The sequence below is a fragment of the Lynx rufus genome, unplaced genomic scaffold (genome assembly GCF_022079265.1).
Source record: "Lynx rufus isolate CCGP_SWC_20201006 ecotype Redwood Valley unplaced genomic scaffold, mLynRuf1.p SCAF_15, whole genome shotgun sequence".
Taxonomy (NCBI): Eukaryota; Metazoa; Chordata; class Mammalia; order Carnivora; family Felidae; genus Lynx; species Lynx rufus.
In genome coordinates this window covers 35966595-35991659 of record NW_025814829.1, presented here as the reverse complement: position 1 = coordinate 35991659, position 25065 = coordinate 35966595, and the positions used below count along the sequence as shown (strand labels likewise).

At 39.4% G+C, this 25065-nt stretch overlaps 1 protein-coding gene and 1 pseudogene across 2 annotated transcripts in view; both read left to right on the top strand.

The window, feature by feature from the left end:
• Window positions 1-24679, top strand: part of ACBD6 (acyl-CoA binding domain containing 6) — a 205166-nt gene extending 180487 nt beyond the window's left edge. Inside the window, exons 8-9 of one of the 2 annotated variants that reach the window (XM_047076860.1) lie at window positions 9724-9758; window positions 24369-24476. In XM_047076860.1, coding sequence (XP_046932816.1) covers window positions 9724-9758; window positions 24369-24389 — 56 coding nt within the window. In that variant the 3' untranslated portion in view covers window positions 24390-24476. Of the gene's footprint in view, window positions 1-9723; window positions 9759-24368 lie in introns of both variants that reach the window. The other variant, XM_047076859.1, reaches the window with a different exon arrangement.
• Window positions 15988-16989, top strand: LOC124510346 (oligosaccharyltransferase complex subunit OSTC-like; annotated as a pseudogene).
• Window positions 24680-25065: the final 386 nt, after the last annotated feature.

Sequence of the window (25065 nt, the reverse complement as noted above, 5' to 3'; positions counted from 1 at the left end):
CTGGAGCCTGCTTCGGATTCTGTGTCTCCCTCTCTCTCTGCCCCTCCCCCACTTGTGCTCTGTCTCTCAAAAATGAATAAATGCAAAAAAAATTTTTTTTAATCAAAAAAACTAATTTTCTTTAATATTGTATTGGAACCCTAGATTACACAGAAAGAAATGTAAAAGAAATAAAAAGTATATGGGATGGATAAAAAGAAACAAAGTCATCATTAATCTCAAACAATATAAGTAGTTACATAGAAATTCAAGAGACTCTATAGTCAAATTATTAAAACTCATACAGTTTCAGGGTGCCTAGGTAGCTTCGTCAGTCAGGCATCCAACTCTTGATTTCGGCTCAGGTCATGATCTCACAGTTCATGGGTGCAAGCCCCACATTGGGCTCCATGCCAGCAGTGCAGGGCCTGCTTGGGATTTTCTCTCTCCCTCTCTCTCTACACTTCCCAACTCACATGCACACTCTCTTTCAAAGTAAAAAATAAACCTAAAAAAAAATAAAACCAGTACATTTTAGCAAAGATGCTGCATACAGAATAAGATTTTTTTAAATTACATTCTTTTTGTTTTAAATATAGAACTAGACTTTTTTTTCTTAAGTTTATTTATTTATTTTGAGAGAGAGAAAATCGCAATGTGGGGCTCCATCTCACAAACCATGAGATCGTGACCTCAGCCGAAATCAGTCAGATGCTTAACCAACTGAGCCACCCAGGTACTCCTAATTGCATTCTTAAACATTAGCATAAAAAGGTAGAAAGTAAGGGCACCTGGGTGGCTCAGTTGGTTAAGTGTCTGACTTCAGCTCAGGTCACAATCTCACAGTTCATGAGTTGGAGTCCTGAGTCAACCTCTGTGCTGGCAGCTCAGAACCTGGAGCCTGCTTCGAATTCTGTGTCTCCCTCTCCCTCTGCCCCTCCCCACTTGCGCGTGCGCGGTCTGAAAAATAAACATTTAAAAAAAATTTTTTTAAGATAGGAAATAAATTTTAAAGAACTAAGCCCTGGGCAAGCACAGGTAAGAGATAGGGACTCCCTTATTCTGCCCAGGATCCCATCATGAAATGGGGTCTTTGATGTGGTGCACTGAGAATATTGAGGCCCTGATCACCCTTGCCCTGACTTGAGAGGTGGTGGTTCCATACCAGGACCGCAAGGCCATGTATCCCCTCACTGCTACCAGCACCAACTCCTAGAGCCGGGGAGGGAGGGGATCACTCAAGAGAAGCTTGCTGTTATCCACATTCCTAGCTCCAGAGTCTGGCTCAGAGATTTTGCCCGCGGTGGGGGGAGGGGTAGAGAAAGCTATAAAACAGCCCCTAATCTCTTCCCAAAGGAACTGACTTCATTTACAACAGAGCCTGGAGAAGTTCAAGGCTAAGGGTCCTCTCAAGAATAGTAGAGAGAATGGGAGAATGCTACAGCTGGGAGGAGCCTTCATGAGTCAGAACAAATATCAAACACTGACCTTTAAAGAAGCCATGATTTGATTGGGCTGGTTTGTAGGACAATTTGTCCTGGTTGAGTGTTTTTCTTTGAGCACTCTGAATATGTTATCCCACTGTGTTCTGACCTTGAATATCTATATAATACAGAAGGAATCTGTATCTATAATCTATATCTAGCAGAGCTGTCTTTAAAAAATTAAGATGGACTAAAACCTTTCCCAGATAAACAAAAACTGAATTTGTTGCTAGCAGACCCACCTGACAAGAAATACTAAAGCAGAATATTCAGACTGAAAGCAAATGACCCAAAAGATAATTCAGATCCACATGAAAAAAAGAGAGCACTCATAAATATATATGTAATTGTAAAAGGCCATATAAATGCATATTTTTTCTCCTTTCTTTCCTTAACTGATTTTAACAAGTGATGTCTAAATAATATGTATATAATGTATTATTGAGCCCACAGCCTATAGAAGTATAATATATTTGCCAGTAACAGCACAAGGGAGATGGATGAGAACAAAGTTATAATGGGCTAAGGAAATGACTACAAATGTTAAAGTAACTATAATAATGTATTGTTAGATTTGTAATATTAATTTATAAAACAGGTAAAACATTACTACCACCAAAAGAGGGAAAATGGAATAGAAGTATATGGGAGTAATGTTTCTACATATCACTGGAATTAAGCCAAGTATAAAGCCAAAGCTGAACTTAAAATGTATGTGGTAAACCCTAGAGCAACCATTAAAGAAAAAACTCAAAACAGACAATTCAAAAATAATAGTTGGAGATTCCAGCACCCTACTTTCAGTAATGGGTAGAACAACTAGACAAAAGGTAAACAAAGAAATGGAAGACTTGAACAACACTATGAACCAACTAGATCCAAAAGACATCTATGAAACACTCCATCCAACAACAACAGAATATATATTCTTGTCAAGTGCACCTAGAGTGTTCTTCAGGATAGACAATATGCAGGCTATGAAACAACCTCAGTAAATTTAGAGGAATAGAAATAATGGAATGTATGTTCTTAATGGAACAATGGAATGAAATTAGATATCAAGACTTGAAAACTCACAAGTATAAGGAAACTAAACAACAGATTCCTAAATAACCAGTGGGTCAAGGAGGAGGAAGTCAAAAGAGAAATCAGAAAATACTTTGAGATGAATGAAAATAAAGATAGCACATGCCAAAATTTATGGAGTGCAGCTAACTCAGTGCTCACAGAGAAATTTATAGCTGTAAATGCCTATGTTAAGAAAGAAGAAAAATCTCAAATTAGTAACCTGATCTTCCACCTTAAGATACTAGAGAAAGAATAGCAAACAAAGCCTAAAGAAAACAGAAAGAATAATGGAGATTAAAGTAGAAATAAATGAAATAGAGAATAAGAAACAAAACAGATGAACATATGGGAGAAAAAAAAAAAAGAAAAAAGAGAGGGAGGGAAGCAAACCATAAGAGACTCTTAACAATAGAGAACAAACTGAGGGTTACTGGAGGGGAGGTGGGTGGGGGTGGGCTAAATGGGTGATGGGCATTAAGGAGGGCACTTGTTATGATGAGCACTGGGTATTATATGTTAAGTGATGAATCACTGAATTCTACTCCTGAAAGCAATGTTATACTATATGTTAACTAACTAGTATTCAAATAAAAATTTGAAAAAAAGAAAAAGAAAAAAAGAACTATCTTCCCCATAAAAAGAAAAAGAAAGAAAAGAAAGAAAGTCAACAAACTAAAAATTAGTTCTTTGAAGCAAAAGAACCAGCTGGTCAACGCACAGAATCATTAAAAATAATGCATTGCTGGGGCGCCTGGGTGGCGCAGTCGGTTGGGCGTCCGACTTCAGCCAGGTCACGATCTCGCGGTCCGTGAGTTCGAGCCCCGCGTCGGGCTCTGGGCTGATGGCTCAGAGCCTGGAGCCTGTTTCCAATTCTGTGTCTCCCTCTCTCTCTGCCCCTCCCCCGTTCATGCTCTGTCTCTCTCTGTCCCAAAAATAAATAAAAACGTTGGAAAAAAAAAATTAAAAAAAAAAAAATAATGCATTGCCATATTTAAGCCACCAGACATTTTGAGTGGTTTGTTATACAACAGCAAATAACCAAACAACTCACCCCACACACATAAATCAATTTTAGGTGAATTGAATACATATATAGAGAAAAGCAAAATTATAAACTTTTAGATGAATAGAGTAAGGAATGGTTTCTTAACACTCGAAAGTACAAATCATAATTTAAACTATGATAGTACATTAAAATTTTAAACTTCTGTTAAACAAAAGATAGTATGAGCAAAGTAAAAATGCAAGGCAAAGACTGGGAGAGTATCTTTAAAATGCAAATAACCTGCCTAAGATCATTATTCAGAATATATAAAGAACATCTACTCAGCTAATAAGAAGGACAATCAAATGGAAAAATAGAACCTGAAAAATGGGTAGTGCACAAATAGGAAGAGCCAGATATCAAATAAACAGCAAAAGATGCTCAAACCCCCCTCATAACTGTCAAGAACTAGGAGTAATCTGAGATTATACTCTGCTTGCAAATTAACAAGTTAGCCCGACAGTTTCATGGATTCTGGCAAAAGACACCAGACTATTATTCACAGCACAGCCAGCAGCATGAGCTTTACGTTTGTGTCATTGCCTTTTGAGTCCCATAGGAGCAACGCAGAGAAGCCCAGACAGATACTACACACATAGTGTATCGTCTCTTAAATCTTAACCTTAAGGAACTCTAGTCTGTCAAAGTGAGCTGCAAGCAAGTCTGCCCAGCTGTGGCTCCAGAGAACGAGTTCTCTTCATTACACTGGACAGTAAGCAAACCTACCCTCTACTCTGGAAGGAAACACCACCTCTGTTGTCCTAGGCTGTTCACTCTGCAGACATCCTCGATAAGATAGTCTGGAACAAAAGCTGTCATTACCATTGCTCTCAAGAGGTGCCGTACCATGAAGAGTCCTTTGAAGAACTGTAATCAGAGAGTACAGATTATAGCATGTAGATATGTTTTCACACTGGTGAGATTGGCACCAGGCAGACACCTACAAGTATTAGTAGTGGGATGTGGAACAACAAGAACGTGCATACTTGCTGAGGGTCACCTGTCACAACCACTGGAGATCAGTTTGGTGAGATCTAGTGAAACTGAGGGTCCGCATCCCCTACAGCCCAACAGTTCCACTTCTGTTTATATACCCTAGCAATACTCCTGAACGTGTTTGTAGTGAGACATGATTAAGAGCATTTATTGCAGCATTATTTGTAATAGCCAAAAATTTGTTTTATTAGCCTTTATATTCCTCTGTATGCCATACTTAAAATATGTGTTAATTGAAATTACATATATACACATATACTTAGATACAGACATATATACTTTACGTTACCAAATGCCTTTGAAAGGGGTACCATTAAAAACATACTTACACATTTTCACATTTTGTAAATGAGGAAACCAAAGCTGCAAGAAGTTAATAAACTTACCTAAGGGAGCTAGAAATTTAAACCCACATCTGTAGATTTCCTAGGAGAGGAGAGAAAAACAAATCCCTCCTGTGCCTCTTCCCACAGCACTCCTCACTCACTCCTCTGACACATTGATAATTCTGTCGCTTACATCCTCTAACATCACCAAGAGCTGGCTATTCTAAACCCTAATTTTCCACCCAGAAGAAAACTTTTCTTAGCTGCGTCCACAGCTGTGATCTCAATCTGGGACAACCAGGCATAGGTCAAACAGCCACAGGTCATCAGAAAGGGGAAAGAAAAAACTTCTCAGTGATTGTGAGGCTTTCAGGGCAAAATCCAGGCTACCCCTTTTTCCTGATGCCTGACTTCAAACAGCAAACTTCTTTTACACCAGAATATTTGCCATTAGGTCCGGAGTTCACTGCTCTGCTTAGAGAGACAGCCCCTGCCAGGGCATCCACATGCTCTGCTAAATCCGTTCTTTCATTCCCACGTTTCTTCTCTCATCCACTCATTTGGTTATGTTTAGTGCCTTCTCTATGGTATGTGTTGTGCTTTCCTTTCATTTCTCCATCCAGAAACTGTAGAAACAGTTAAGGCAGACTGAATGTACCCTTGAGAATGTAGATGAGTCACTCTGTCACCCCTAGTTAACCATTAGAGGTAAATGCCTCTGTGGATGTGGGAATGTGTCCAATTAAGTTTGATATATGCAAAATGCATTTCTACATAGCAACAGGATTGGAATTTTCCAAAGGTCTTTGGACCTTTGCTATATTTTATTTATGTACTAATATGGAAAAATCTCTAAGCTACATTGTTAATTAAGTGGAAGGATTAAGATGCAGAATAGTGTATATCGTGTGCTACCATGAATATATCTGTACATATTTGCTAATAACTGCATAAGATATCGCTGGAAGGATACACAGAGAGTCAGTGTTGGTTGCCTAAGGGAAGAGGAACTGTGAGGCTAGAGTACTAACATAGGATAAAAAGGTCTTCCTATAAACCCTTTAATAATTTCTCTATTTGGAGATAGATAGATAGATAGATAGATAGATAGATAGATAGATATTACCTGTTTGAAAATTACATTTAAATTATTTTATTTATGTATTTTATATTTATTTTTTAAATATTTGAGAGAGCATGAGCAGGGGAGGGGTAGAGAGAGAGAAAGAGAATCTCAAGCAGACTCGGTGCTGACAGCATGAAGTCTGATGCTGTGCTCAAACTCACGAATGGTGAGACCATGACCTGAGCCGAAATCAAGAGTTGGCTGCTTGGGGTGCCTGGGTGGCTCAGTCGGTTAAGTGTCTGCCTTCAGCTCAAGTGATGCTCTCACGGTTTGTGAGTTCAAGCCCCATGTCGGGCTCTGTGCTGACAGCTCAGAGCCTGGAGCCTGCTTTGGATTCTGTGTCTCCATATCTCTCTGCCCCTCCCTGGCTCACTCTCTCTCTCTCTCTCTCTCTCTCTCTCTCTCTCTCACAAAAATAAACAAACATATAAACATTTGGGGCACCTGGGTGGCCCAGTAGGTTTAGTGTCTGACTTTGGCTAAGGTCATGATCTCATGGTTCGTGAGTTCAAACCCCATATCGGGCTCTGTGCTGACAGCTCAGAGCCTAGAGCTTGCTTCAGATTCTGTGTCTCCTTCTCTCTCTGCCCTTCCCCGACTCATGCTCTCTCTCTCTTCTCTCTCTCTCTCTCTCTCTCTCTCTCTCTCTGTGTGTCTCAAAAATAAAAATATTACAAAAAATTTTGAAAATAAATAATCAAACATTTTAAAAATTTCAAAAAAAAAAGAGTTGGATGCTTAACCAACTGAGCCACGCAGACACCTCTAAATTTAAATTATTTTAAATCACAATATCATAGGCTCTATTAGTACTGTGAATATGACTTACCTTTTTAATTATATTTCATTCGTTCATATTTTTGAGTACTTACTAGTTGCTAGATAAAATATACCAAACATCCTTTTAGAGGTTAAAGGATGTCCCCAGACTTTAGGTGTCTTCAACTCTCACCCAGTATACAAGGATGTGGTAACCATAGTGGTAAGTGTGTGAGCTAACACTATCTAATTTGGGAAAACTTCAGGTTTGGGTTTCAATGCCACCAAACCCTGGAAATGATACATCTTGAATGAGAAATAATGAGGAATTAGAACTGAAACCTGCACATAAACCAGGACATTCAAAGGGCTATACCCTCAGTTAAAAAATAATAATAGTAATAATTACATTAGAAAAAGTCGCCCTACCTGTAAGAACGGAAGACAAAGCAGCTTATTTGCCAGATACCAAAATCTGGGTGGGGAAAAAAAAAAGTCCCCATCTCATGCGAGTTTGGGTTTAATTTATACTCTGATTATTTCAGAAATCCTCAAGTCAATAAATTAACATAATAAGTGTCTAGACAGGTTACCCATGAGGGATCTGGCAAAAGCAAATGCTAAACTTCTCTTGAGGGACACATCCTCAACCAGGATGGCACAAAATTCCTATACAAAGAAGCCCTGCTGAAAATGAGCTTACAGTCCAAAATTACAAAATATACTTAAGTGATTGTCAGTAGACATAATAAACCTCACGATTAGACTTTGAAGAACTTGAATAAAACTACTAGATAGAAATTATCAGAATAAGTTTATATAAAATCAATGGATGAAAAACCTAAGAATAAGACATTCAAAAAAAGAACAGGGAGATTCACAAGAGAACCAAATGAACTTCAATAAATAAAAAAATACAGAAATTTTATAGTGGATAGTTTAAAGTGCAGAATTGGCACAGGTTTAAAAAAATGGTGAACTGAGAAGTGCCTGGGTGGCTCAATTGGTTAAGTGTTTGACTCTCACAGTTTGAGTCCTGCGTCTTGGAATTCTCTCCCCCTGCCACCACCCGCCGCCCCTCCCCTGCTTGTGCACTCTGTCTCACTCTCACTCTCTCTCTCTCTCTCAAAATAAATAGACCTTTTAGAAAATGGTGAACTGAGGGGCGCCTGTGTGGCTCAGTTGGTTGAGCTTCCGACTTCGGCTCAGGTCATGATCTCATGGCTCGTGAGTTCGAGCCCCGCATCAGGCTCTGTGCTGACAGCTCAGAGCCTGGAGCCTGCTTTAGAGTCTGTGTCTCCCTCTCCCTCTGCCCCTCCCCTGCTCACACTCTGTCTCTGTCTCTCTCAAAAATAAATAAACATTAAAAAAAATTTTTAAAGAAAATGGTGAACTGAAAGATAGTTCTAAATGGCAACACAGAAGATAAATGAAAATGTGGAAGAGACATTGAGTGTAAAATAACAAAGTCTAGCATTTTTAAGTAAGAGTTCCAGAAGGAGAAAGTAGGTAAGAATCGATACTTGAAGATACATTTACTGATAATTTCAATAATTGATAAAACACTCTAATCTTCAGATTCGGGAATTATGAGACCCGATCAGGTAAGGTAGTCATCCAATGGAATACTATACAGCAATAAAAAAGAACTATAACCACATGCAACACCTTGGATGAATCTCACAAACATACTGTTAAGTTCAAATTGCCAGATACAAAAGAGTACATACTGTATGCATCCATTTGTATAAAGGTCAAAAACAGGAAAAATTCATCTCCAGCAGTAGTAAACAGGATAATGGTTACCTTGAAGAAATGGGTAGGTAGTATTTAGAAGGGGTTAACAGGGCAGCAGTGTTCCTGAGATTCAAATAATGATCTGATTCTTGATCTATGTGCTGGTTACATGGATGATATCATCTTAAGAAAATTTGTATAGATGATTTTGGTGTTCTTCTCTATTTAACTTATATATACTCTAACAAAATATTCACACACAAAAAGCCCTCCAAACCCAAACAGACATAAGGTGGTGGTGGTACTGTTTTCATATATGTAATCTCTTAACCTTTCCAACAAATGTTGGAGGTAAGCCTTGTTTTCATACATTTGCAAATGGACAAACTGAAGTCTAGAGGGGTCAAGTGACCTTGACAGGGTAATTCAAGTGTAGTAGCAGAGCCAAGACACTTGTCCAGGTCTTCTGACTCCAATTCCAATCATGTTTTCATAATTTCATAAAAAATTACAGTCCTGGTATCCTTTTAAAGCAGACATTATTTTCTGAAAGATAGTCTTTTACAGAAATAAAATAAATGAAAATTCTTTATCATTGGTCACCTAAGACAGTGCATCAAGGCTATTTTTCAGAGCTGTACTTTATCAATATCTGTGTCCATCCATGTGCTTTTATATTCTTCTTTCTGTTCACTGAGAGTTTAGACATTAATAAAAATTATCTCTGATTTAGGAATCCTGCCGAAAATTGATCTAGTAAAACAACCTCCATTTCTCTCTCTCTCAGGTTATATTATTCATTGCATAAAAAACAAAACAAATACCATGTATGTTATAATCAAGATAATTAAGCACTAAGATAATGTCATTAGTTAAGAGGTTTTGGCGTTACAAATATATAAAACTAAAATATTCTGACAACTCAGGAATATTTCATGAAATTAATATTTTAAGTTTAATTAATAATCACTTATAGGAGTGATTCATCTTTAATTAAGATTTTTTACCAGGTCACTAGACTTCTGCCACTTTTTGAGGTCATCAAAACAGAGTTGGACATGTAATAATAATTACTGTTTATTAAACACTGTGTGCTAGGGAATCTGCTGGACATATTTTATCCATTTAGTCAGTAGTATTTAACCTTTTTTATTTAATAGGTACTCCATAGCTATTTTTTTATTTGATTTGATTTGATTTTAGGATCCTTAACCTGTTTGGGGAACTTTCATAAAACTGTAAGTACAGTTAAATCAGTAAGTGCAGACAATGTTAGGGATGTCTTGGGGGCTTAGCTATTATTTTTTATGAATTACAGTTTGGCTTGACAGCTGTCCTTGTGTTGACAGCTCTTCTGATTATAGCAGTTGTCAAACTCCATCCTTAAGCAGGTTGTAAATCCTGGCTTCTTCCGATTAAAACTGGGTCAGAGCCAATGGCAGGTTAACTAGAGGCCAGTATCCTACTACTGTATGTCCTCACTAGTTCATTTTAAATGGGTTTTGCAAAGCACCGTTCTAAAACCCATATTTGCCTCTGTTTAACTTTGGTGTTTTTTAATCTTCACATACCGGTCCTCCTGTTGTTTTGTGATTAAACATGGTTCTTGCTGAAGAGTATATTAGTGTAAGTGTGGTCTTCCTTGTAAATGGCCTGTTAGCCTTCCCCTCCTCTCCCTCCACTGGGAATACTAACATCATTGCGTCTGTGTCTCCCAGGGGAAATCAAGGCTTTTCCTTGCACGTGCAGTCATGTGATTTCAGAGTGGGCAGGCTTTGTATCCTCATGAGCCCTCGGTCTTCCACGTAAAGCACCATCTGTTCTGTTCCTTCCACACTGTTACAGGGCAGTGGGAGGAGGCATTAGAGTGAAAATAAATAAAATAAAAAAGGAAAGAAATTCATCATCAAAACCCTGAGGATTAATGGAGTCAGAAGGCTCACTGCTCTGAATGAAAATTCATCTTCACCTGTGCCAGTGTCAGGGCTGCCTCTATGGCACTTGACAAATAGAGGTTCCCAGGGTACCATAAATTCAGCAACCGTTCTAATCCCTGTAGACTTGCTCAAGCTTTTCCGAGACAGGCTTATGACTGTTTTTGTATTTCCCAGCACATTGTGGGCACCAATATATCCCCTCATTAATTTGGTAAAATGTTAGCACCCTTCCCTTCTCTCATCTTCTTTGCCTTTGTCCATTTTGAGGGGATGGGAAGCTCACACATTTCTGAAAGATGACTCTGCTTTGTGAATTGTTCTTTACTTGAAGATGCCAAAGGCAGAGAATCAATTAACTAATGAATTTTGAGCAAATACCAAGTTCCCAGCACTGTGCTAGATGGAGAAGAGAATATAACAAAGCACGTAATCAAGTAGCTCACCAACTAAGTGGGGGTACAAACCGTATTTTTTTAAACTATTGTTGGGCACCTATATTTGCCAGTTGGCTCTGTGCGAAACAAAGGTAATTGATGATTACCAAATCAACGGTGCATCTCCAAGAAGTGTGTGTCTTCCTCCTACAAGGATAAGGCTCACCTGTATGGTTTCCTCTTGTCTTTTAAACCAGTCTTCCTCTTCCCTTCCCTTTTTTCTATTACAACTTCCTGATTCCTTGTGCTCATATCAGTCTGTCTTTGCATAAATCCCAGGCATTTGTTAATAATTAACTCATTTTCCTTATGGACACCATATCCCTCACTCTGAAAGACTATTCTGCAACCCTGAAATTCCTAATTTACTCTTTTTTGTTTCCTTTTTTTTTTTTAAGTAGGCTCTACACCCAGTGTGGAACTTGAACTCATGACCCCCAAGATCAAGAGTCGCGTGCTCTACCTACTGAGCCAGCCAGGTTCCTCCTGAACTTCTGATTTAAACCTCACTTTACAGTTAGACTTGAGCTAAAATTTCACTCACATTTGTTAGGTTAGGGGATTATTATGTAGCCTGCTTAGCCTTTTCTCAGCTGGTTGGCTGTGGTCCTTTAGATGTGGAACTTAAAAATTTAAGCTCTATTCCTGGGTTAGTACTCATATGTTATATCCTATCTCACTGTTGGGAAAGTCGTTTCATTATATGCCATGTATGAAATTAATGCTCCTTTGTCTGAGATGGCCAGCTTAGTGTCTTCAGCCATAGTACACATCTACTTAGCCTTGATCTTCATGCTTAGGAGCCTTAAGTATTGGGTTAGATTTGTGCCAAGTGTAATCGGACAGATTGTGGTAGTTATTATCCTGTATTACAGATTTATACACTAGAAAATTTATTCCTCTGATCCTGCTTTAAAAGTTCCAATTTTAAAACCTAACTGTTTCTTACAATAAATTGAGACTGATAGCTGCGGCAAAAAGGTTAAATGATTATTTCTCAAAATATAAATGTCATGTAGCTAGTTCTATACCGGATAAATATCTCTTCTCACAACTACTTGATACTAGGCAGTGTGTCTTTAACTTTGTTATATGTTATAAGAGACTGCCTTCCATTGGAATCCAACCTGGTGTACAGTGATTCATGGTAAAACCATTCGGAAATGTGAAACTAAAACCTTCATTATATTATTTGTATATTATTTGAGGGACATCACTTTAAATTCTTGAAGGGATATTGTATTCCTACATACTTTCTGTTGAATCCTGGGCGTGGTGGGATATTCTGTCTCCGCCTTCCTCCCTGTCTGTGGCATACCATAACAAAATACAATCTCAGCCCATTAATACCTGTCCCAGGACTGGACTAGGCAGTTCTTGCCTTTTTCTCCCTTTTCTCCTACTCTCTATGTATTATTCATTCATCCATCAAATGTTAATTTAACATTTATAATCCTGGTAGCTTTCTAAGAAATCCCACACCACTGAAGACAGAGATAGGGTTCTCAAATGGTCTGATTTTAGCTCAGAATAAATTCTCCTCTCCATCTCTATTCACTTAGCACCACCTCTGAGCCTGTGTTATTATGTAGAGATTGGTGCCCGAGTGAAGCTGTCCCAAGGATATAACTCATCACAACCTGGTTTTGGCTGTTGGTTCTATGCCATCGAACAGCACATAGCAGGGGGGCCAGAGCTGGAAACACCCACCAGCAGAGGAAAGAGTCAAGGAGCCAGAGAAACTATCTGAGTAACAATAAAGAGCAAAAGAAGAAATATCACTACCAAATCATTTAAAACCAAACTCCTATAGAGTTCTGTTTCCACTTAAGATATAGAAAACTATAAGAGAACAATGCTCCCATCCTAACAAGAAGAAAAGGATAGATAATCTACAAAGATTGTTAATTTCTTGAGCCCATCAGATAGCAGAGGTTGCATGGCAGCAAAGTAAACTGGATTCCAAAGGATGACAGTCCCCCACAAGACACACAAACTGTTTCGCCTTCAGTGGAGCACCTAAGGAGGAAGCAGCCACCATAAACACTGGTAAGAAAACAGCTAAAATCGACAGATTCTTAAAGTGAGTTAGTCTGACATTCTAGAGTAACAGGGAGCCTCAGACCCAAGAGGAATCCTCATTCACATGCTCTTTGCCATAAACTGGGAGAACCATAAGAGGAACTGAGAACAGAGAGAGCCCTTCCCAGTGACACACAGGCATGAAACCCTGCCATTTCCCTGGATTCTTATTTCATACAAAGCAAAATGCTTAAGACCCTCAGGAAGAGCAGAAAACTTTTCTGTCCTCTTCTCTTTTCCCCAGGCTCAGGCAGATATCCACTGCTTTTGAAGGAGGAGTAAAAGCAAAATCTGTCTGCCACTCGGGAAGGACAGGGAACCCTACACTGACACCAAGCAGACATATCTCGCCACTGAGGGCAGGGCATGAAGCTCTCTCCCTCTCCAGATATGTTTTCCCTCATACAAGGTAGAGTTTGGTTGACATCTGGGGGGCAGGGATGCAGGAACACTGAGAAATTGCCACCTCTGAGGACCTGCCTAAGACTGAGACCAGCCCAAAAGGACAGAGAGGCCATGAGGCTTGCCCTAATAAGCAATCGCAATCTTATTGATGGAGAAGGAGCAAGAGTGCAGAGAGAAACTCCCTCTGTAGTAGACGTGCAGAGACTGCTGAAGGCTGCGGGGGGGGGGGGGGGGGAGGGTAAGAATACTGGCACCCGAGGACACTCAAGAAACAAGGTAACTGCAGCCCACAGGTGGAGGAATTTTAAAGTGTGTGATGCATTGAGGTTATCTGTAGCAGCAACAAAACCCAAACCCAGTTCAGCTGCTGGCCAGATTGACTCTACACCCATATTAACTGTATGACAGTAGAAGAGGCATAGCTATTTCTGGATGTAAATAGTGTCCTTCTACATATGTTCTGCAGTCAAAACTGAGACATAGAGTAGCAAGGAAAAAACAACTCATTGTTAAACTATAAATTAGTAATTGACAGAGCAAGTAGATAAAAATTTAGCAAACATATGAAAGAATTGAACAATACTAACAACCAACTTGACTTAATTAACATCTGTAGATCTCTCTAGAACATCTATAGAACACTCCACCTAATAAACAGAATACATCATTTCAAGTACACTTGGAACACTTATCAAGATAAACCATATTTAGGCCATAAAACAAACTTCAACAAATATTTTAAAGTCTTCCCTGAGACCACCACAGAATTAAATTAGAAGTCATTTACAAACACATATCTGGAAATCTCCCACACACACAATTGTGCAAAACTTCAACACACTTCTAAATAACTCATAGGTTAAAGAAGAAATTCCAAGGGAAATTACAAAATATTTTGAACTGAATGAAAAGAAAAACACTCTATCAGAATTTTTGGATGCAGCTACAGTAGTGCTTAGAGGGGAATTAAGTGCTTTTATTAGAAAAGAAGAAAGCTCTCAGTGACCCAAGATTCTACCTTTCAAAAGTTAGAGAAAGAAGAGCAAGTTAAGCCCAAGACAAGCATGGGCATAAAATAATAAAGATCAGAGTAGGGGCGCCTGGGTGGCTCAGCCAGTTGAGTGTTCAACTTCAGCTCAGGTCGTGATTTCACAGCTCGTGAGTTTGAGCCCCGTGTCGGGCTCTGTGCTGACAGCTCAGAGCCTGGAGCCTGCTTTGGATTCTGTGTCTCCCTCTCTCTCTGCCCCTAAGCCACTCGCATTCTGCCTCTGTCTCTCTCAAAAATAAATAAACATTAAATTTTTTTTTTTAAATCAGAGTAGAAATTGTGGAAATAGAAAACCAAAAATCCATGAAATCATTGAAAATCTTTGAGATGGTTAATAAACCTGGTTGGCCTCTAGCTAGAGCAATAAAAAATAAATAAATTACTATTTTCAGGAACAAAAAGGAGACGTCACAAACCATGCAGATATTATGAAGCAAATAAGGGGACATTATGAGCAACTTTATAGCAATAAATTAGATAACTTGGAGGAAATGGACACATTTCTTAAAAGACACAAAGTCAAAAAAGAAATTAATAACCTAGATAGCCCTATATCTATTTATTAAGGACATTGAATTTGTAGCTAAGAACTTTTCCACAACAAAATTTCCAGGCCCCAGTTGCTTCACTGGTGAATTATACTAAATGTTTAAGGAAGAAGTAAAACTAATTCTACACATCAACTCTTTCAGAAAGTAAGAGAAGGAATACTGTCCAGCTCATTCTATTAGGCTGACATTACCCTAATACCAAAACCAGAAAAAGACTCTAGAGGAAAAGAAAACTGCAGGCCAATATCTCCCATGAGTATAATGTTATATTGTATATACAATATACAAAAAGGATAATAAATCATACTCAAATGCCTTTATCCTAGGAATGCAAGGTTGGTTCAGCAATGGAAAATCATTGTATTTCACCAACAGATCAAAACCAAAGCAAAACATATGATTGTTTCCATATATGTAAAAAAAAGAAAAAACAGTTGACAAAATTCAACCTCCCTTCATGATTAAAAAAAAAAATGCAGCAAAATAAGAACAGAAGGGAATTTTCTCAACCTGAAGTAATTGATAGCTAACATGATTCTTAATGGTGAAAGGCAAAAGGCTTTCCTTCTGATCCAGAGCAAGCAAATATGTCCACCCTCCCCTTTGATTCAACATCATACTAGAAGTTCTAGTCAGTGCATTAACCAAAGGAAAGAAGTAAAAAGTAGATGGGTTTGAAAGGAAGCAATAAAACATCCTTTATTCACAGATGCCATGACCACCTACGTAGAAAACCCCAAAGAATCGGGGCGCCTGGGTGGCGCAGTCGGTTAAGCGTCCGACTTCAGCCAGGTCACGATCTCGCGGTCCGTGAGTTCGAGCCCCGCGTCGGGCTCTGGGCTGATGGCTCGGAGCCTGGAGCCAGTTTCCGATTCTGTGTCTCCCTCTTTCTCTGCCCCTCCCCTGTTCATGCTCTGTCTCTCTCTGTCCCAAAAATAAATAAACGTTGGGAAAAAAAAAAAAAAAAGAAAACCCCAAAGAATCTATTTTTAAAAAAATAGAATTAATAAATCGAGTTCAGGAGGTCTAGAGGCTCCCCTGCCATTACCAAAACGGAGACTTTGTGCTGGGTCCTGTTCTTACTGCTCGAATGCCCCAACCTGAAGCTGAAGAAGCCGCCCTGGGTATATATGCCATCGACCATGAGGGTGTATGCTCTGGTGGTGGTGTCTTACTTCCCCATTACCAGAGGAATAATTTATGATGTTATTGTTGAACCTCCAAGTGTTGGTTCTATGACCAGTGAACATGGACATCAGAGACCAGTAGCTTTCTTGGCCTACACAGTAAATGGACAATATATTATGGAAGGACTTGCATCCAGCTTCCTGTTTACAGTGAATGGGAGGTTTAGGTTTCACAATCCCGGACCAATCGAATGCACCAAACATTCCAAAACTCAGTAGATTTCTTCTTCTATTCATTGGATTTGTCTGTATCCTATTGAGTTTTTTCATGGGTAGAGTATTCGTGAGAATGAAACTGCCGGGCTATCTGATGGTTAAAATGCCTTATGAGACGAAATCTGTAGATATTGGATTTGTTCCTGTTAATGAAGTTTTAAAGGCTGTACCAATTCTCTGATGTGAACTACGGAAAAGAATGAAGCAGCAGAAAAGAAGCATCTAGTGAAAACATAGGAAGCATGTTAAAGCTTGAACTAGAATGTCTTCTTGGTATCAAAGAGACAAGCTTATCACAGTATTTTTTCCTGCTGGCCTATGCCAACGTACAAACGATGTTAAGTAGCCTTTTCCTCTTAGTTTTTCATTTCTTAAAGAAAATATTCTCCATTTCTACAACTTTAATACTGAATAAAGTGATAATTTTTTACAGCTCCCTTAACATTTTTGGAGAGGATATTTGTGACTCAAAATTAATGTAAAATCAGGAAATGAGATACCATAAGCTGGGAACTCTGGACAGATGATCAGCTTTACCTGTGGTGCTTTACCTTTAAATAGAGTGTGTGCTCTGGAAAACAGTGTGGAGGTTCCTCAAAATATTAAAAATAGACCTACCCTATGACCCAGCAGTAGCACTGCTAGGAATTTACCCAAGGGATACAGGAGTACTGATGCATAGGGGCACTTGTACCCCAGTGTTGATAGCAGCACTCTCAACAATAGCCAAATTATGGAAAGAGCCTAAATGTCCATCAACTGATGAATGGGTAAAGAAATTGTGGTTTATATACACAATGGAGTACTACATGGCAATGAGAAAGAACGAAATATGGCCCTTTGTAGCAACGTGGATGGAACTGGAGAGTGTGATGCTAAGTGAAATAAGCCATACAGAGAAAGACAGATACCATATGTTTTCACTCCTATGTGGATCCTGAGAAACGTAACAGAAACCCATGGGGGAGGGGAAGGAAAAAAAAAAAGAGGTTAGAGTGGGAGAGAGCCAAAGCATAAGAGACTCTTAAAAACTGAGAACAAACTGAGGGTTGATGGGGGGTGGGAGGGAGGGGAGGGTAGGTGATGGGCATTGAAGAGGGCATCTTTTGGGATGAGCACTGGGTGTTGTATGGAAACCAATTTGACAGTAAATTTCATATATTAAAGTAAATAAATAAAGTGTGTGACAGTATGTTATTTCAGATGTGTCTGCAAGACCATTTCCTGCACAATAAGGTGTATGAAAGGAGCAGAAATAATTTTTCTAACTAAGACAAACAATAAAAGAAAATAAATTGAGTTCAGCAAGTTTGCAGGATAGAAAGTCAGTTTACCAAAAAAAATTCCTATACACTGGTAATGAACAGTTGGAAACTGAAAGTTAAAAACACAAGGTCAGTATACAGATATCAGTTGTTTTCCTTTATACTTGCAATGAACCAACTGGAAGTCAAAATTTTTAAAAATACGATTTATAGTAGCCTCAAAATTAAATTCTTAAGGGTAAATCAAAATAAATGGACAGAGATACTGTTGTTCATTGATCAAAAGACTTGATGTTGTTAAGCTCTCCAGTCTCCTCAAATTGATTTATATGTACTCCCAATCAAAATTCCAGCAGGACTTTCTGAAAAAGTTTACAAGCTGATTCTAAAAGTTATATGGAAAAGCAAAGGACCCGGATGGAGGACACACCCTTACTTCAGGACTTACTATAAAGTTACAGACATTAAGACAATGTGGTATTGGTGAAGAGATAGGTGTATAAATCAGCGAAACTTGGTAGATAACCCAGAAATAGACCCAATTACAAATGCTTGCTTGGGTGATCAATAAAGAGCAGTTGTAAGTTCACAGCAAAATTGAGGGGAAGGTACAGAGATTTTCCATATACCTCTTACCCCATGTATAGTCTGCCTCTAAAGAACCTTGTTCTAAAGAACAAACATGCTCCCTGTGTGTTTCTCCTTTACTCTCACACTACTACCACACTTCACTGCTGGTCACTGTGTGTTGTGAGTTTTTCCTCACAACAAGCAATTCTCTGTGATACCAGCTGAATGTTCTTCCACTTAATTCAATTCAGACACTATCTACCTTCCCTTCAGTCCCACAAGACTACACCTCTGCCTTCAGATGCCAGTCACAAGTCCCAAGTTGTCACCTGCACTTCTGACCAACCATCTATAAATTGTGGTTTCATGACCCCTTCTTGGGTTTGATAATTTGCTAGAGTGGCTCCCAGAACTCAAGGAAACACTTAGGTTTACTGGTTTAATATAAAAGGATATGATAAAGGATACAGATGAACATGGAGATGGAAAAAGATACACTGGACCAGATATGGGGGAAGGGGAACAGAGTTTCCATGCCCTTACCAGTACCACCTGTTACATATTTCCAGGTGTTCAGCAGCCCAGAAGTTCTCTGAACCCCATACTTGGAGGATTTTTATGGAGGCTTCATTACATAAGCATGATTGATCATTAACTCAATCTCCAGCCTCTCTCCCCTTCCCAGAGGAAGGAGTTTGGGGCTGAAAATTACAAGCTGCTTTTTTTTTTTTTTATAACTTTTTAAATGTTTATTTATTTTTGCCACCCGGGGGTGGGGGGAGGGGAGGAGGTAGGCAGAGACAGAGGGAGACACAGAATCCCAAGCAGGCTCCAGGCTCCAGGCTCTGAGCTGTCAGCACAGAGCCCAACACGGGGCTCAAACTCACGAACCATGAGATCGTGACCTGAGCCAAAGTCGGACACTTAACCGACTGAGCCACCCAGTGGCCCCATGAAAATTACAAGCTTCTAATCATGGCTTGGTCTCTTTGGTGACCAGCCCTCTTTCTCAAGCAATCCAGAAGCTCACCAAGAGTCACCTCATTAAAACAAAAGATATTCCTATTATCCAGGAAATTCCAAGTGATTTAGGAGCTCTGTGTCAAGAACCAGGGTCAGAGACCAAGTATTAGAACAAAAGATGCCTCTAGTGCTCTTATCACTTAGGAAAGTCCAGAGGTTTTAGGAGCTCTATGTCAGGAACTGGGGACAGAGACCAATATGTATCTTTTCTATTATTTCACACTCTGTCATTATCAACATCTCCGATCAGAGTGGTACATTTGTTATAGTTGATGAACCTACATACCTAAAATTATTCTCATAATTATTAAAATTATTATCATAATCACCCAAGGTCCAAAGTTTACATTACGGTTCACTCTCATTGTGTATTCTATAGACAAATGTAAAATGACATGTATCGATCATTATGATATCATACAGAGTATTTTCACTGCCCTAAAAATCCACTGTGCTCTGCCTGTTTATCCCTCTCTAACCACTGATCTTTTTACTATTTCTGTAGTTTTGCCTTTTCCAGAATGTTCATATAGTTGAAATCGTACAGTAGGTAACCCTTTCAGATTGGCTTCTTTCACTTAGTAATATGTATTTAAGGTTTCTCTATGTCCTTTGATAGCTTGATATCTCATTTCGTTTTAGTGCTGAGTAATATTACACTGTCTGGATGTATCATAGCTTATTTATCCATCACCTATTGAAGGACCTCTTGGTTGCTTCCAAGTTTTGGCAATTAGGATTAAAGCTGCTGCAGACATTCATGTGCAGATTTTTGAGTGGACATAGGTTTTTGAGTGGATACCAAGGAGCATGGCTGCTGGGTCATATGGTAAGGGTATGTTTCGTTTGTAAGAAACCACCACACTGCCTTCCAAATGGCTGTACCGTTTCGCATTCCCACCAGCAATGAGTGAGTTCCTGTTGCTCCACATCCTCACTAGCACTTGCTGTTGCCAGTGTCCCACATTTTGGCCATTCTGATAGGTGGGTACTGGTATGTTCTTTTAATTTGCATTTCCCTGATGACATGATGTGGGAATACGCTTTCCAAAAGCGTATTTGCCATCTGTAGATCTTCTGTGATGAGGCCTCCGTTAAGGTCTTTGACCCCATTTTTAATCCAATGCTTGTTTTCCTGTTGTTGAGCTTTAAGAGTTGTTTGTATATTTTGGGTAGTAGTCCTTTATCAGATGTGTCTTTTGCAAATATATTCTCCCAGTTTGTGTTTGCCTTCTCATTCCCTTACCATAGTCTTTCGCAGAGCAGAAGTTTTTTTTATTTTAATGAGTCCCAGCTTATCAATTCTTTCTTTCATGGATTGTGCCTTTGGTGTCATAGCTAAAAAATCATTGTCATACCCAAGGTCATCTTGGTTTTTCTCCTGTCTTATCTTCTATGAGTTTTATAGACATTTTCTAGTACCTCTACCAGTATTAGTAATACCAGTATTCCTAATATCATGCCTCAAACCAAGATTATTTCTCCCCTTCCATCATTTTCTTCTTCTCTTCCCCTCCAAAAACTCCTGCTCTTCCTTATTATGGTTCCTTATTTTAGAGATAATGTCACCAACATCTCTGTGGTCTCCCAGACTGAAAACGTAAGTTATCATCTTTGGTTTTTACAATTCTTTTGTCCATTATCCTTTTGGATTGATTTGTTAACACTTTTTAGATATCAAAGATATTAGCTCTTGTATGTGTTATATATGTGAATATGTTTCCCAATTTATGGTTTACCTTTGTATATCATATTTTGTGTGTGTGGTATAGCTGTTTTAAATTTTTATGTGTTCAAATTTGTCAATTTTAGGTTTCTGTGTATTCAGATTTACCAGTAATTTTCTTTATGTGCTTGGGTTTCATATCAAGTGCAGAAATACTCCGGCCATTTTATTCAATAGTAAACATTATGATCACAAGCAGTGGGTCTGTAAGCTTTTCAAAAACCTATAAAAATATTTGAAACCTAAGATAAAATACTGTTCTTCCAAAAAACAACAGGAAAATCACAAAATATAAACACGTGTTTGTCTATAAATATAACATTTTATCAGCTTTATTAATTATCAAATTTAGTGTTCATAAACATTTTCTTAAAGCCCATCCTGTACTTTGCTATGTCCTATCCACATGAATTTCAGTGGCTTATTCAATCCCTTCTTTTAAAAAAAAAAGTTTTTATGTTTATTTATCTTTGAGAGAGAGAGAGAATGCAAGCAGGGAAGGGGCAGAGACAGAAGGAGACACACAATCCGAAGCAGGCTCCAGGCTCTGAGCTGTCAGCACAGAGCCTGACTCGGAACTCAAACTCAGGAACAGTCAGATCATGACCTGAGCCAAAGTCAGCCGCTTAACCAACTGAGCCACCCAGGCGCCCCCAGTCCCTTCTTTAATTTTTTTTTAATGTTTATTTTTTGAAGGAGAGAGAGAGAGAGAGAGAGCATGAGCGGGGCGGGGGGGGGGGGTGGGCAGAGAGAGGGGAGAGACACAGAATCTGAAGCAGGCTCCAGGCTCTGAGCTGTCAGCACAGAGCCCAATGTGAGGCTCGAACTCATGAGCTGTAAGATAATGACCTGATCATGCTTAACCAACTGAGCCACCCAGGCTCCCCGCCCAGTCCCTTCTTTATATTCGTGCTGACACTGGCTGATTTCAAGCCTCCTGAAAGAACTACCATAGTTTCCTAATTGGTCTACCTGTCACAAATTTCTAGGCTGTCCAAGTCACTCATTGTAGAATTATCATCCTAGCACAGCGGCCAAATTACACCACTCCCTTCTTTATAAATGCAAACTTTAGTATAGCATTCAAAACCACACTTTTGTCAGCATGGCTTAGTACAGCTTTCAAGGCCCTGCATACTTTGACTCAAGTCCAGCCTCTCTGCTTTTGACTGTGTGTATATTGTGTCCCAGAACCCACAGACAGTTCTCTGGGCACTCCCTGTGCTCTCCTGCCTCTGTTAGTGGTGCTTTCTCCCCCTGCAATGCCTTTCTGTCTCCAGTTACCTGGAATTTTACTCTGTCCTTCAGAGCTCAGTTTACATATGAACTACTCGTGTTTTCCCTGATCCCTCAACTTCTCCACCCGCACCCCAACTCTTTTGCAGGTTTCTATGTGTGTGTGCACGCGCACTCCACAATAGTTATTCTGTGTTAAGAGTGTCCAGTTTACATATTAGCCTCCCAGGTGTTAAACAAATTCTTCAGAGCAAGAATCTTAACTGATAGGATTGTTATAGCATGTACTCAATAAAATGACCATTGAATCAAGCTTCCTACCCTTCTTTCTTTCCCTGTTTTTCTTTTTTGATTTGTTGTTGCTGTTATGTTACATCACACTGTGAAAGAGTATATAAAAGGTATATGAAGAATTTTAAATGTAACTTTAAAAAAATGAACCCACCACCTAGCTTAAGAAATGGAACATTGCCAGTATCTTCGAAACCTCCTGTGTGTGCCTATCCAACCATGTGACCTTCCCTCCATGGGCAGGTCCTTCCCCAAGATTAACACTATCCCAAATGTTATATTAACAGTTTCCCATATAGTTTCACTACATAATTGTCTCTCTGAACAATGATGTTTAGTTTGGTCTATTTTTAAAATTTTGTTTAAGTGTAATCATACTGTATATATTCTTCTGACTTGCTTCTTTCCCTCAACATTATGTCCTGGAGATAAACTCGTGTGGAAAACCATAGTTCATTAGTTTTCAATGCGGTGTGGGATTTTATTGTAGAAGTAAACAGTATTCTATTTTCACGTTATTTTTTTTTTCAACGTTTATTTATTTTTGGGACAGAGAGAGACAGAGCACGAGCAGGGGAGGGGCAGAGAGAGAGGGAGACACAGAATCGGAAACAGGATCCAGGCTCTGAGCCATCAGCCCAGAGCCTGACGCGGGGCTCGAACTCACGGACCGCGAGATCGTGACCTGGCTGAAGTCGGACGCTTAACCGACTGCGCCACCCAGGCGCCCCTCACGTTATTTTTAATGGGCATTTGCGTTGCTTACATTGGGGTCTATTACGAATAGTGCTGCTACACACGTTCTTGCACGTCTCCTGGAGACCCATGCACGAGTGTCCATGGAGGATGGGAATAAGAGCGGGATTGCTGGGCTGCAGGGCCTGTGTGTGTGCAGGTTTAACACGTAATGCCAAACTGTCGTCCAAAGTGACCCTACCAGGGCCCATCCGGAGGGGAGCTGCCCTTGTTCCAGGCTTCCTCAGTGCTTGGTATGGTCTGTTTTTAATTTTCACCTATCTAGTGGGTATGAATTGGTATCTTCTGGTTTTAATTTTCATTTCCCTGACGGCTAATGTGGTTGTTCATCTTTTCATATGTTTATTGCCATTTCTGTTTCATCTTGTATGAAATACCTGGTTTTGCCTTTAGCCCAGTTGTTTCAGTGCCTCTGAATTAATGGATCTTTGTTTCCTTGCTGATCTGCGATGCCAGCGTCATCATAAATCAAGTTTCCATATATGTGCAGAAGAATAGATGGCTCTCCATTCTAGCCCTTTGGTCTGTTTGTCCTTCCTGGGGGCGATACCGTACCATCTTCATAATAAGTCTCCATATCGAGAGGTCCTTGTCCCCTTTCTATGCCTAGTGTGATTGGGGACATTTATTATTTTTCTAAATAAATAAAAGTTCTATAGATGGATGGTGTGATTCATAGGCTAGCTTTTTTGTTGTTGTTGTTTTACAAATTTTAAAGTTACTCATTTAACCCCCTCTTCAAAGACAAAACAAAATATTTTCTTTCACAATATTTTTAGCCTTTTGACATAGCCTGCACACCTGTCATTATTCTGATCAAAGTAAAACAAATACTCAAACACTGTTTTTATTCTTTCTCTTTGTCCCATCCTTAAGAATAGAGTCTGAAAACCTCACAGTTTTAAAAATGTGTCTGTTTGCTCCTGGGCAACCAAAAATGTGAATTTGCTTTTCCTAACCCTGGAAAAATCCACACTAATGGCACAGTTGTCGTCACACTGTGACGTTTCTTGCTGTTTGGGATCCCTCGTTGCTCGGCACTTGCCTTTCCTGCTGGAGTATAGTCGTTTCTCTTGGTCTCATAGTAACCTTGTTTTCATATTTGCCAATTTTCCTGGCAGCTGCTGCCTGCGAGTTTTTAGACATTGTGGAGCTGCTGCTGCAGTCTGGCGCTGACCCCGCTCTCCCAGACCAGGACGGCTGCCTGCCGGAGGAGGTGACAGGTTGCAAGGCTATCTCTTTGGTGTTGCAGCAGCACACGACCGGCAAGGTATAATCAAAAGGCTGGAAGACCACAGTCCGTAACATCATAGAGCTCCAGTGATGAAGGACACCTGCAAAAATAATACTTCTTTTAGCACCCATCTTTGGTATACATTGGCTAATAAAATCAGTTCTGAGGAACTGGGATTTTGAAGTCTCAGCAATTCATTCTCCTTGCATCCTTTCCAGCAAGTACAGTTGTGGTGATGAACATGTGTCCTGCGCATAATACAATCCAATTCTGCTGAGCGCGCGCTGAAATTTATCACTGTTCTAGAGGGTGGGGCAAGGAGGGGACGCCTCGTATTTCACAGTATTAAACATGGCTGCTCTTTTAAAAAAACATACAGAAGCAAAATATGACCGACAGAACTACCCTGACAGGGAAAGTTGCATGAAATCCCAATACAGTAGAGGTCAAGTGATCTTGTGGCATTTTGCACAGCTGGCCTGAATATCGGTAGCTAAAATGTCTATTTTTGGCAGACAGAATTGAGAAGACAAAGACAGAGGAGTGTTAAAAAGCAAGCAAAAGAGAAAAGGTAGAATTTTGTC